The sequence below is a fragment of the Rhinopithecus bieti genome, unplaced genomic scaffold, assembly GCF_001698545.2.
Source record: "Rhinopithecus bieti isolate Rb0 unplaced genomic scaffold, ASM169854v2 scaffold_12573, whole genome shotgun sequence".
In the NCBI taxonomy this organism is placed as follows: Eukaryota; Metazoa; Chordata; class Mammalia; order Primates; family Cercopithecidae; genus Rhinopithecus; species Rhinopithecus bieti.
The window spans coordinates 1,831,002-1,844,023 of NW_016807321.1; the positions used below are offsets into that span (position 1 = coordinate 1,831,002).

At 56.4% G+C, this 13,022-nt stretch overlaps 1 protein-coding gene across 16 annotated transcripts in view; it reads left to right on the forward strand.

Annotated features, from left to right (window-relative positions):
* RTEL1 (regulator of telomere elongation helicase 1) overlaps nt 1-13,022 on the forward strand; it is a 35,809-nt gene that overhangs the window by 4,032 nt on the left and 18,755 nt on the right. For 13 of the 16 annotated variants that reach the window (XM_017881253.1, XM_017881255.1, XM_017881254.1 and 10 more), the window contains 5 exons: nt 72-132; nt 3,534-3,609; nt 4,654-4,738; nt 8,648-8,713; nt 10,293-10,446. In XM_017881253.1, the coding sequence (XP_017736742.1) occupies nt 72-132; nt 3,534-3,609; nt 4,654-4,738; nt 8,648-8,713; nt 10,293-10,446 (442 nt within the window). Of the gene's footprint in view, nt 1-71; nt 133-2,246; nt 2,266-2,574; nt 2,830-3,533; nt 3,610-4,653; nt 4,739-8,647; nt 8,714-10,292; nt 10,447-13,022 lie in introns of those variants that run through there. The other 3 variants (XM_017881268.1, XM_017881267.1, XM_017881266.1) reach the window with 3 other exon arrangements.

Consider the following 13,022-nt stretch of genomic DNA (forward strand, 5'->3'; position numbering starts at 1 on the left):
TGGTTGGGGTGGGAACTGGCTCGGGTCTCTTGGCCATGCTCCAGCCGTGCACTCTGCTCTTCCTCCCGCAGATCCACTTGTGCCGCAGGAAGGTGGCAAGTCGCTCGTGTCATTTCTACAACAACGTGGAAGGTACAGGCAGCTCGGTGGGACCAGGCTCGGGGTGGAGTGTGTGCAGCCTCTCAGGGCATCAGCCCGGTTGTGCTTGTCTGGTGGGGCGGCCAGTGCAGCTGTGTACCTGGGCACTGTCTTCTGACTCGGGGCCACCCGTGTTCGTCTTCTGTGTGGAAGAGCTCACACAATGGTCTGAGACAGCCAGCTGGCAGGACTGCCTGTGGCTGGTGCCTGGGGCCTTGGATTTTGGGAAAGCTCTCTCCATTTCCTGATGAGAAGGGCTCCCTGCACCTAACCATTGGTGCATACAGCGGGCGTTTTGCTGAACACCTACTTTGTCTTTGGAGAGCCTGGGGTTTTGTTGCTTGCCCAGCAGCGGGTGCTCCTATGACCGGCCCTTATGCCATCTTGGGAGGGTGTCCTGGAAGCCGTGTCTGGCCTCCCCCGACCCTGCCGCATGTGTCTCTGTCCTGTGCTGACCTTGCAGAGAAAAATTACAGCCCCGAGCGTGACTCCAGGCTGAGTCCTGTGGGTCCGACACGGGAGGCCTTGGGCCCTCTTCGGGAGACGGGATGAATGAGTGACGGGAGCAGAGCTGGGCACCTTGCCCTGTGACTGCAGGTGGCCACAGCCTGTGAGGGCCGGGGGTGCTTCTCCACCCAGTGGCTGCCCCTTGGGTATGTCAGGGGCTTCTGGGGCTCATCACGGGGTCTCAGAGACAGTGGCAGGGTGCGCCCGCATCGGCCGCCCTTACAGTCTCTGTGACCTGAGGGTGGCATCTGTGCAGTCGGCATGGCCTCAGCTTCTGTGGGATCAGGGTTCCCTCTGTTTCCTGCCTCAGTTGGGGCTCAAGCCTCAGGTGACGCGGCCCTGGAGCACTTAGAAGGCGTCGGCGGTCCTGTGGGCTGCTGTCTGCACTCGTGTTTGCTGAGTGCTCAGTGTGCCAGGACTGAGTACCCTGAAGCTGCTATTATATTTAGGACGGCGCTCCCCTGGCAGAGACGGAGCTAGGTGGTCCCGCCTGAACCACCACCAGACGTTTCTGGGCCCTAGAGGAACAGGGTGGGCGGAACATGGGCCTGCAGGGAGACCTCCGCTTACTGGAGGCTTGTGCTGTGTTGCTGGAGGCATCTTCTGTGTTGCTTCTTATTTGCTGTGTTTTTTGTTCTGGTGGCACCAAGGACCTCCAGTCACCTTGATGTGTGGTTGTCCAGGCCTTTTTGGTGGTCCTGAGAAGGGGCTCTGAGGGGCTCTGCCCCCAGGTTCCCTGATGGAAGCTGCCCACTCGTCCTGGTGGTGCCCACAGGACGGGACTCTGGGACGGGGGGGCAGATGTGCTGTTGGAGATTCTCAGCCCGTCGTCATTTCCAAGGTCCTCACCCGGATTTCCAGGACAGGACAGGAGTGCCTGCTGGGTGTCCCCAGTCCCATGCAGCGGGGTCCTTGGGATAGTATGGAACGCCGAGTGTGAGCCTGTCCGGTGGTGGTCCTGGACAAGGGTAGCACCCCTGTGGCCGCCGGGCCTGGTACCTGGTGCCTGGTGGGGAGGCCGCTGACCGCCTCCTGTGCTGCTTCTATCCGTGTCAGGCCTCTGGCTCTGGGCCCCCATCTGTCTCCTCCCCCAGGTCTGTGGGCTCAGTCCAAGAAGACTCAGCCCAGCTCCAGCCTGTCCCCCTTGGCTTGGGCTCTCACTGCCCGACCTGGCGTCAGGTTGCCTAGCTGTGAACCTTTGCATCCTGTCTGCCCCTGGACAGGCTGTGGGGGTGTCTGCAGCACCTGTGCCAGCCTGGGCATCTTTTTTTTTTGAGATGAAATCTCGCTCTGTTGCCCAGGCTGGAGTGCAGTGGCACGATTTCAGCTCACTGCAAGCTCCGCCTCCTGGGTTCACGCCATTCTCCTGCCTCAGCCTCCCAAGTAGCTGGGACTACAGGTGCCTGCCACCACGCCCGGCTAATTTTTTGTATATTTTTTTAGGAGAGACGCGGTTTCACCGTGTTAGCCAGGATGGTCTCGATCTCCTGACCTCGTGATCCGCCTGCCTCAGCCTCCCAAAGTGCTGGCATTACAGGCTTGAGCCACTGCACCTGGCCAGCCTGGGCATCTTTAGAGTGGGCTGCAGCTCCTGGAGGGGTCTGAGGGGAAGGAAGACAGGTATTTGGGGCGAATGAAGAGACAGCTAGAGAGCTGCCACCCTTCGTGGCCTGTGTCCTGTGAGGACTCTGGTTGGGGACAGCAAACTTGGGGTCAGCCTGGGGCAGAGCCTCTGGGAGAGCCCTGCCTCTTGTCCCCCTTCCCCTTGCAGCTCCTGTCCTTGTCCCGCCCTCAGCTCTCTGCCAGGGAAGGTTTGGCAAGTGCCGCTGTGCGGCAGCGCGTGCTGATTGGCTGGTCGTTGCTATGGTGAGGGAAGGTTTGGCAAGTGCCGCGTGCTGACTGGCTGGTCGTTGCTATGGTGCCGCTCAGGCATGTGCTCTTCCTCCCCTGCCTTCCTTGCTATCCCTGGGAGCGTCTGGAGTTGAGTCATCGCTGCTGTGCGTGTGTGAGTGTGTGTGTGTATGTGCGCGTGTGCGTTTCTGGCCTCTGCAGCTGAGTCCTGGCTCTCGGGGCCTGGCACCTCCCGGGGACGGGCACAAAGCAGCCATGATGGAGCCGGGAGCTGGGGAAGGCCCCATTGCCCCACACGGCTGCCCTAAGACTCTGGGGTGCTTGTTAGAAGAGGTCCTTGGTTCTGTCTGTCTGTGTTTAAGCAGCTCCCTAAGAAGTTCTTGTGGTTCCAGTTTGGGGGCCTGTGCTGTAGAGGCAAGGGAGGGGAAGGACATCCCCCAAACTCCCTGACGTCTTTTCTGCCCTGGTCCTCTCAGCCAGCATAGGCAGTGCCCTTTCCCAGGGCTGCCATGCTGTAGAGGGGAGCGGGCCACCGTTTAGCCTAGGAAAACCTGGCGTTCCTTTCGCTGGCAGTTCTGGGCCTGTTGTGGTTGGCAGGGAAGCTGAGCCACAGTGCTAATCACAGGGGCACCTCCAGGGTTTTTGGGAGATGTCTGTGGGCTGGGGCAATACGCTGAGGGGCTGTTCTTCCCTGCCCTGGGGAGGGCTGAGTGTAGCCGTCACCCCTGTCCTGTCTTGGGCTGTCTCAGAGAGGATGCATAGAACCCTCGGAACCCTGCTGGCCTCTGTCTGATCCACCCTCAACCTCAGGCCTTCTAGGGGCACAGGAGGGCTCCCTCGGGATCACTTTGGGTGGGGGCCTCCCTTGGACACCTGAGACCCTCAGTGGGTGCTTTGTGGCACGTTCATGATTGGGGCGGGGGGGCACCCAGCCCTGCCTGCCGTGTAGGAGCTGTTCTGTCCTGGGCATCCCTCTGTGGTCTGGGAGACTTACTGGACCCTGAGGGTGTGTGTTTACCCCTGCCTCACACCTGCAGAGAAAAGCCTGGAGCAGGAGCTGGCCAGCCCCATCCTGGACATCGAGGACTTGGTCAAGAGCGGAAGCAAGCACAGGTGAGACCCCTCAGTGAGGCCACGACCGCTGTCCTTCCATGGCCCAGCTCTCCTGTGACCTGTGGAGGCCCAGATATGTTTCTTCCCTTTTCTTTGTTCCTTTTTAAGTTATGAAACTAATCACCATTCAGTATGAGAAAGTTTACGCAGTTCTGAGGAACACAGAGTAAAAAGTGAAGCTGCCTCCCTCTTCCCTGGCCCTCAGCCCCCCCAGGTGGCCACCGTGGCATTGGACAGAGCCCTGCAGGCGTGTGTGTGTGTGGAAGCACGCGCGGTTTTGTCTGCGCGGAGTGTTCTGCAGTTTGCAGTTTTCACTCAGCGCCGTGGGTAGCTTCCCCTGCTGGTGCTGGTAGTTCGGCTTCGTTCTTTTGAGGACAGCAAATATGTTCTTTGTCCACTTCTTTTATAGTTTCCGAGATTCAAGTTATTATAAAGCTTTTCTCATATTGAGGGGAGAGCTCCTCCCCTCTTTTTTTTTGAGACAGAGGCTCGCTGTGCTGTCCAGGCTGGAGTGCAGCGTCGTGATCTTGGCTCACTGCAGTCTCAACCTCCCAGGCTCAAGTGATTCTCTCAGCTCAGCCTCCCAGGTAGCTGGGACTCCAGGCATGCACCACCACGCCTGGTTAATTTTTGTATTTTCTGTACGGACAGGGTCTCACTCTGTTGCTCAGTCCAGTCTCGAACTCCTGAGCTCAAGAGTTCCACCCGCCTCAGCCTCCCAAAGTTCTGGGATTACAGGTGTGAGCCACCGCGCCCGACCCAGCTCTGCTTTGTTTTAGTGGTTCTGTGTTGTGTTTGATTCTGATGACCTCTATCCAGGAATAGGGTTGGTTTTTCTTTTCCATCGAGTTTTTAAAGAGACGACGATTTACATGGTTGGAAACTCATGTGGACTCACCATCCGTCCCAGACAGTAGCTTCCCACCTGGACCCCATGCACAGGATTAGGGCTTCTTCCGGGTCAGAAGATGTGGCAGCCCCGGCCTCGGGTCACCGTCCCCTGCACGGGGTGCTCACAGCATCTTCCCCTCTCCTCATTCCCAGGGTGTGCCCTTACTACCTGTCCCGGAACCTGAAGCAGCAAGCCGATATCGTCTTCATGCCATACAATTACTTGTTGGATGCCAAGGTGGGGGCTCAGTCTGCGTAGCTGACAACTCCTGATATCCAGGGGTGTTCCTGGGCTTGGGAAAGGCTGTCCGAGCCTTTGCTGCTGCAGGGACTTAGAGCAGCAGGCCTGGGTGGGAGGACCCACCTCTGTCACTGGGCAGGGGCTCAACCTGGCCAGACACACTTGTGAGCACCCCCAGGCCCTGGGTCAGTTGTTCTGAACAATCTGGGAGTGAGCAGGCTGGTGGGAGTGAGGAGAGACCTCCAGGCTATGGTCCACAGGCCAGTGCCCACTCCTGATCCTGACAGCTCAGGTTCTCTCCTTCACGTCCGATCACAGGAAGCAAAGCACTGACAACACGGGAAGCCCACTCCCCTCCCAGCCCCACACTCACTCCCCCTTCATGTGCCCAGCCCCACACTCACTCCCCCCATGCCCGGGCTCACACTCAGTCCCCCCCATGCCCGGCCCCACACTCACTCCCCCCAATGCCCGGGCTCACACTCACTCCCCCCCCCAGCCCCACACTCACTCCTCCCAGCCCCACACTCACTCCCCGCCGGCCCCACACTCACTCCCCGCCATGCCTGGCCCCACACTCACTTCCCTTCTCGTAGCCTGTACTCACCCACATGCTTTTATGCCCCACACTTTTTATTTAGTGCAGGTGGGATCATGCCGCGGGTCAGTGACTTGTGTTCACGTGGCGATGACGTGGTGACGCTTCCAGATCCTTCCGTTGGTTCGCTCATTCTCGGGGTGTATATTTATCAAGAGCCCATCGTGCTGGGGGCTGTTCCAGGCATAGCAAGACTGGCTTCATTCACATGGAGCTTTGATTCTAGTGGTGGGGACAGGTAGACAGCAGAAGAGTAAGCCCATGAACCAACGAGATTGAAGAGAAGTAGAGCAGAGTGAGGAGGTGGAGACACAGCCAAGTGGGCAGGGCCCAAGTGCGATGTCGGCAGGAGATGGGGAACGCTGATGGGTCTGAGGGGAGCCCTAGCAGGTGCAGCAGAGCAAGGGAGGAGGCTGGGGGGCCGACTCCTGGGCAGCGATTGCAGAACCCCACGGAGAGCTGGTGAGGTTTGCCGTGGTTGTGGGTAACTCGGTGCTTTGAGCCATGGCTGCCCCTGGAAACCACCTGGAGAGCTTCTTACCCAACCAGGCCCTTCCCTGGGACAGTCTGTCACAGCTGGTGAGCTGAGTCCAGCACTTCCACGGAAACGCAGAAGATGTAAAACGGCACGATGACTGTGAAGAACAGAGCTGGCGGACTCGCCTCACTGGTTTCAAGACTCTTCTAAAGCTGCAGGAGTGGAGGTGGAGACGGCTCAGCTCAGGCACAGGCCTGCAGGCCATGGAGAAGGCAGCAAGCTCCAGCTGACCCACACGCTTGCGGTCATTGTTTTTTTTTCCAGTTGGAATCTCGCTCTGTCACCCCGGTTGGAGTGCAGTGGCACCATCTCGGCTCACTGCAGCCCCCGCCTCCTGGGTTCAAGTGATTCTCCCGCATCAGCCTCCCGAGTGGCTGGGGTTACAGACGTGCGCCACCACGCCCGGCCCATGGTGACTGTTTTTTGACAAACGTGCCAATGTAATTGAGAGAGGAAATGAAGGTTGATTTTTGGTTTTCTGAAAAAATGGTGCTAAGAACAGCTGGATATCTGTTTGGAAAACAGTGAATCTTAACTCTTGCTTTACTCTATATGAACCTAAATGTAAAAGCTAAACTAAAAGTTATGGAAAGAAACATGGGGGAGGTCTTTGCAACTCTGGGGTAGGCAAAGATTTCTTAGTGTGGATACACAAGGCATTAGCCATGAAGAAAAACATTGAAATTTGGATTTCACCAAAATTTAAAGCTTCAACCCTTTAGAAGACTTGAGAAAATTAAAGAGCAGTTATAGAAAGGGAGAAAATGCTCTGTCTTTCAGAGGACTTAAAAAGCATTTTTCAGCCCTCCTCTGATTTTAAAGGACCTTTGACCAGAGTATGTAAAATTCTCTCATAACTAAGCAAAAAACCCAGTTAACCAGTGGGAAAGGATCTGCACAGATGTTTCACCAAGATGGATGGAATGGCCAGTTGAGCACATGGAAAGACGCCCAGCATCTCCAGTCACAGGAGAAGGCAGATTAAAGCCACGGGGAGCCGGCACTGCGGTCCCACTGGCCTGGCTGAAATTCAGCAGCCTGAGTGGCACGAGGTGGTGGAACAGCTGGATCTCATCCATTGCCGCTGAGCTGTGAAGCTGTGTAGCCGCTCCACAAACACGTGTGGCGAACAGCCGAACCGGGAGAAGGGAAGATGTGTTCAAAGATTTGTGTGTGGCCAGGCGCAGTGGCTCACACCTGTAATCCCAGAACTTTAGGGGCCAAGGCTCAGGGATCGCTTATGCCCAGGAGTTTGAGACCAGCCTGGGCAACACAGGGAGACCCCATCTCAAAAAAAAAAGAAAAAAGGAAAAAAAAGACTTCAATGTGCAAGTTTACCAGAGCTTTGTTTACAGTTGCCAGAACTGGGAAGCAGCCCACGTGAGTCCATCCACTGATGAGTGGACAAACCGTGGTTCGCAAACCCCAGCAGCAGCCGTGGGCATGGGCTGTGGTCACACAGCAGCAGGGAGCCAATGAGTCTCAGATATGCTAACCCAGAGAGGCCAACTGAGGAGGACCTACTGTTTTTTGTTTTTTGATTTTTGTTTTGAGACACAGTCTTGCTCTGTGGTGCAGGCTGGAGTGCAGTGGTGTGGTCTTGGCTCATTGCAGCCTCCACCTCTCAGGTTCAAGCAGTTCTCCTGCCTCAGCCTTCTGAGTAGCTGGGACCACAGGCACCCGCCACCACACCCGGCTAATTTTTGTATTTTTAGTAGAGACGGCATTTCGCCATGTTGGCCAGGCTGGTCTCAAACTCCTGACCTTGTGATCCACTCACCTTGGCCTCCCAAAGTGCTGGGATTACAGGCGTGAGCCACCGCATCTGGCTGGACCTACTGTTTTATTCCATTTATATGACGCTGTATTAATAGAAAAGGCAGAGGTGGGGCTGGTGGTTATAGGGTGCACTTAACTGCCAGAAGTCAGTACACTTAAAATGGGCATCTTAATGTGTGAAAATTTAAAAGTACCAAAGCTGGACCCCACCCCAGCTTGCTCCCATGACACTCTGTGGGTGGGACCTGGGAGTTGGATGGTTTTTTTTTTTTGAGATGGAGTCTCACTCTGTCGCCTAGGCTGGAGTGCAGTGTTGCAATCTTGGCTCACTGCAACCTCTGCCTCCCAAATTAAAGCGATTCTCCTGCCTCAGCCTTCTGAGTAGCTGGGGTTACAGGCGCACACCACCACGCCCGGCTAATTTTTGTGTTTTTAGTAGAGATGGGGTTTCACCATGTTGGTCAGGCTGGCCTCGAACTCCTGACCTCGTGATCCGCCCACCTCGGCCTCCCACAGTGCTGGGATGACAGGTGGGAGCCACCGCGCCCGGCCTGGAGTTGGGTTTGTAAGTCTCCCTAAGTGGAGCCAGAGCAGAGAACTGCTGGGTCTGGGTCTTCCTGGCTCCTGTGGTCTGTGGCTGGCTGACTGCGGTGGCCGGGGGCTCCCAGGACGTCGTGGCCGTCTGTCTCGCTGAGCGTGGCGCGTGCCTTTCCATGCCGTGTGTGGCGTCTCCCGGTGTAGCAAGCTGCTGCTCAGGGTGGGGCGGTGTTGCCAGGTTGCCATCCAGATCTGGCCCGTCCCCTCCACGTCGCCGGCATTTGTCGTCTGCACTTGCGATGTTCGGTGCCGGCCGCACGTGCCTTGGTTTCCCTCTTTCCTGCCCCTGTGAGCTCCGGCACTGGTCCCTTCTCTTCCCCCCGTAAGCTCCAGCACTGGTCCCTTCTCTTCCTCCTGTGAGCTCCAGCACTGGTCCCTTCTCTTCCTCCTGTAGAACCGCAGAGCACACAGCATCGACCTGAAGGGGACGGTCGTGATCTTTGACGAAGCTCACAATGTGGTGAGTCTCCACTGCCTCTAAATGTCTCCTGTTTCTTCAAGAGCAGCACAAACCTTTCTGGAGGGGCTCTGGCCAAACCCTTGCAGCCCTCGGCGCCTGGGACTAAGGACTGAGCACCCCAGGAGCTTCTGCACCCCGTCCCACTCTGATCCGATGCCTCTGCTGGGGCTGGAGACTGGCCAGCTGGGCCAGGGACCTGTCCCTCAGGCGCAGGGCCCCTATAGGCCGCTCCCCAGACCCCTTTCTTCCAGCCAGCTAGGGGTCAGCCTGGGTCAGGGATGTCTCCTCTGCCCTCGGCTTCTGTCACCAGGGCAGCAGCAGGCGTGTGGTCTCGCCTGTGGTGTCTCTGCCCTTCCGGCCACATGGCCTGAGGCTGAGGCAGGAGAATCGCTTGAACCCTGGAGGTGGAGGCTGCAGTGAGCCAGGATCACACCACTGCACTCCAGCCTGGGTGACAGAGCGGGATTCTGTGTCCAAAAAAAAAAAAAAATGTTGACTGGGCGCAGTAGGTCATGCCTATAATGCCAGCACTTTGGGAGGCCGAGGCAGGCGGATCATGAGGTCAAGAGATCAAGACCATCCTGGCCAACATAATGAAACCCCATTTCTACTAAAAATACAAAAATATTAGCTGGGCATGGTGGTGGGCGCCTATAGTCCCAGCTACTCAGGAGGCTGAGGTGGGAGAATTGCTCGAACCCGGGAGGTGGAGGTTGTAGTGAGCCAAGATCACACTATTGCACTCTAGCCTGGTGACAGCGAGACTCTGTCTCAAAAAAAAAAAAAAAAAAAAAAAAAAAAAAAAAAATTGGCAACTCCAGTGAAATAATTGTTTTTTGAGACAGGGTCTCATTCTGTCATCCAGGCTGGAGTTCAGTGGTGCGATCTTGGTCCACTGCAACCTCCACCTCCTGGGCTCAAGCCATCCTCCTACCTTAGCCTCCCAGGTAACCGGGACTACAGGTGCACACCACCACGCCTGGCTAATTTTTGTATTTTTTGTAGAGATGGGGTTTTGCAGCATTGCCCAGGCTGGTTTTGAACTCTTGAGCTCAAGTGATCTGTCCACCTCAGCATCCCAAAGTGCTGGGATTACAGGTGTGAGCCACCGCACCTGGCCTGAAATAATCGTTTCTAAATATTGGTGTGGGCCAGACAGTCATGTTTGGACCTACTTGTGGCCTGGCCTTAGAGACCCCAGGGCGTGGCTTTAGGGACTTGGCTGTCAGCCTCCTGTGCCTTCTGTACCCCAACCCCATTCCTGCTTTCTGGAACCCCCAATCCTATCCTGCTCTATGGTGATCCTGGTATGCTTGGGCCCCCGATCCTATCCTGCTCTGTGGTGATCCGGGTGATTTGGGCTCCCGATCCTATCCCGCTCTGTGGTGATCTGGGTGATTCGGGCTCCCGATCCTGTCCCGCTCTGGTGATCCGGGTGATTTGGGCTCCCGATCCTGTCCCGCTCTGGTGATCCGGGTGATTTGGGCTCCCGATCCTGTCCCGCTCTGTGGCGATCCGGGTGATTTGGGCTCCTGATCCCATTCTGCTCTGTGGTGATCCGGGTGTGCTTGGGCTCCAGGAGAAGATGTGTGAAGAATCAGCATCCTTTGACCTGACCCCCCATGACCTGGCTTCAGGACTGGACGTCATAGACCAGGTGCTGGAGGAGCAGACCAAGACTGCGCAGCAGGGCGAGCCCCACCCGGAGTTCAGCATGGATTCCCCCAGCCCAGGTGTGTTCATAGACGGGCTGCTCGGTCCTGAGGCCTGCGCTGCTGCAGGGGGCAGCCTGCCCTGTGGCTGTGTATGGTTGGCCTGGGCACTATCTGTTCAGGCTGGCACTGCAGGGCACCCACTTCTCTCAGAGGCTTCTCGGGTGTGAATTGTTTGGGGTCCTGTAGGCTGTGGAAGGGCTGGTATCGTTCAGTAGTTCTGGTACTTTCTGAAGACCTATGTCTTCTCCCAGCCAGTGTCAACTTGGCCTCTACTGTGTGAAATTAGAAAACTATACTTTGTGAAGCTGAGATGGGAGCATCGCTTGAGGCCAGGAGTTCGAGACCAGCCTGAGCAACATAGCGAAACCTCGCCTCTACCAAAAAATTAGCCAGGTGTGGTGGTGTGCTCCTGTGGTCTGAGCTTTTCTGGAGGCTGAAGTGGGAGGAGCTCTTGAGCCCGGGAGGCAGAGCTTGCCCTAGATGGCTCCACTGCACTCCAGCCTGGGCGACAGAGTGAGGCTGTCTCAAAAAAAAAAAAAAAGTAAAACTAAATATATTCACTGTAAGGGCGTTTTGCATTTTAAATGACCTACACGTCGGGCGTGTATCACTTGCTGTGCCTGTAGCTTCCTTCCCAGGGTTTGTGCAGAGGCGTATTTCCACACAGCGTTAGTCACGGTGTACGTGGAAAACATGGAAACCCTTCTGGGATGTGGTCAGTTGGTCTATATTGTCTATGTTTTCTTTTTTTTTTTTCTGAGATGGAGTTTCACTCTTGTTGCCCAGGCTGGAGTGCAGTGGTGCGATCTTGGCTCACTGCAACTTCCACCTCCCGGGTTCAAGTGATTCTCCCACTTCAGCCTCCCAAGTAGCTGGCATTACAGGCGCGCGCCACCACGCCCAGCTAATTTTGTATTAAAAATACAGAGTCAGGGTTTCTCCATGTTGGCTAGGCTGGTCTCAAACTCCAGGTGATCCGCCCGCCTTGGCCTGCGGAAGTGCTGGGATTACAGGTATGAGCCACCGCGCCCGGCCTTTGTCCATATTTTCTGCGTGGCCTCTGTGAACAGCTGACTAGGAGTCTGTGAGTATCTTCATCGGTTCTGCTGTGACTTGCGTGTGAACGTCTCCAGCATCGGCCGGGCACGGTGGCTCAAGCCTGTAATCCCAGCACTTTGGGAGGCCGAGACGGGCGGATCACAAGGTCAGGAGATCGAGACCATCCTGGCTAACACGGTGAAACCCCGTCTCTACTAAAAAAATACAGAAAACTAGCCGGGCGAGGTGGCGGGCGCCTGTAGTCCCAGCTACTCGGGAGGCTGAGGCAGGAGAATGGCGTAAACCCTTGGAGGCGGAGTTTGCAGTGAGCTGAGATCCGGCCACTGCGCTCCAGCCTGGGCCACAGAGCGAGACTCCGTCTCAAAAAAAAAAAAAGAAAAAAAAGAACGTCTCCAGCATCAGCTTTCCTCATTTTCCTTTAAAATCACACATGTGGATGGACACCATGGGGACCCTGGACCCTGGGCAGCCTCGTCCTCACGCTTCTCACCAGGGTGGCTGCTTGGTAGAGAGTGAGTTTGCGAACTTGGCATTTGTTCTGGCTTTAGGATCCCTTTATATATATACATATATTTTAAGTGACAGGGTGTGACTGTTGCCCAGGCTGGAATGCGGTGGTGCGATCTTAGCTCCCTGTAGCCTCGGCCTCCTGGGCTGATGGGGTCTTCCCTTCTCAGCCTCTTAAAGCACCGGGACCGCAGGCGGTCACCACTGCCATCAGATCTCAAGACTGCCACGCAGGGCGCTGCAGTGGGGGAAGGGGGTCTGGGACTTTGAACGCTCCACCTCCCTCTTCTCCGCAGTCCCCCAGCCCCATCTCTAACTGGGAGTGGATGGCCACCTCTTTCCATCCTCTGCCCGGCGCAGGGTGGGGAGAGTGACAGGTCTCCTTCCCGCATCTTGGCAGCTGCCCTTTTGTGGGTTATATGACGTGGGAGAAACACCCACCGCCCCAGGGCTGTGTGAACATCGCCACGGGGCCTTCTCCACTTTTCAGTTTTGTTAGTTACTTGATGTGCAGGGCTTTTTGTTGTAACAAGTGGGGGACGTGTGGTGAGGTGGGCTTCTGCCATCTCATTCAGGACTGGAACTTCAGTTTTCATCCCTATTTGTTCCCCTACTCCTTTGGAGATGGGGTCTCGCTCTGTTATCCAGGCTGGAGAGCAGTGGTGCCATCAGGGCTCACTGCAGCCTCCTCCTCCTGCAGCCTCTGCCTCTTGGGCTCAAGCGATCCTCCTGCCTCGGCCTCCCAAACTCCTGGGACTTACAGGCATGCACCACCGTGTTTGGCAGGGTCCATTCTTTTCCTCACACTTTATTTATTGAAGAGCCCAGTACGAGTGCCCGGTTTGCATGATCTGGTTTGCATGATCTGCGGAGTCTGAATCTGGGTATGGGAGGGGCAGTCACACGAGTTCCCTGGTCCCCTCGTCTCCTCTGCACTTAGGTGCCCTTAGGTGGCTTGAGGACCCCAGTTAGACTGGGGCCACCCTTTGCCTGGCTCCAGGCAGGATGTCCTTTCTATCAGGAGGCTC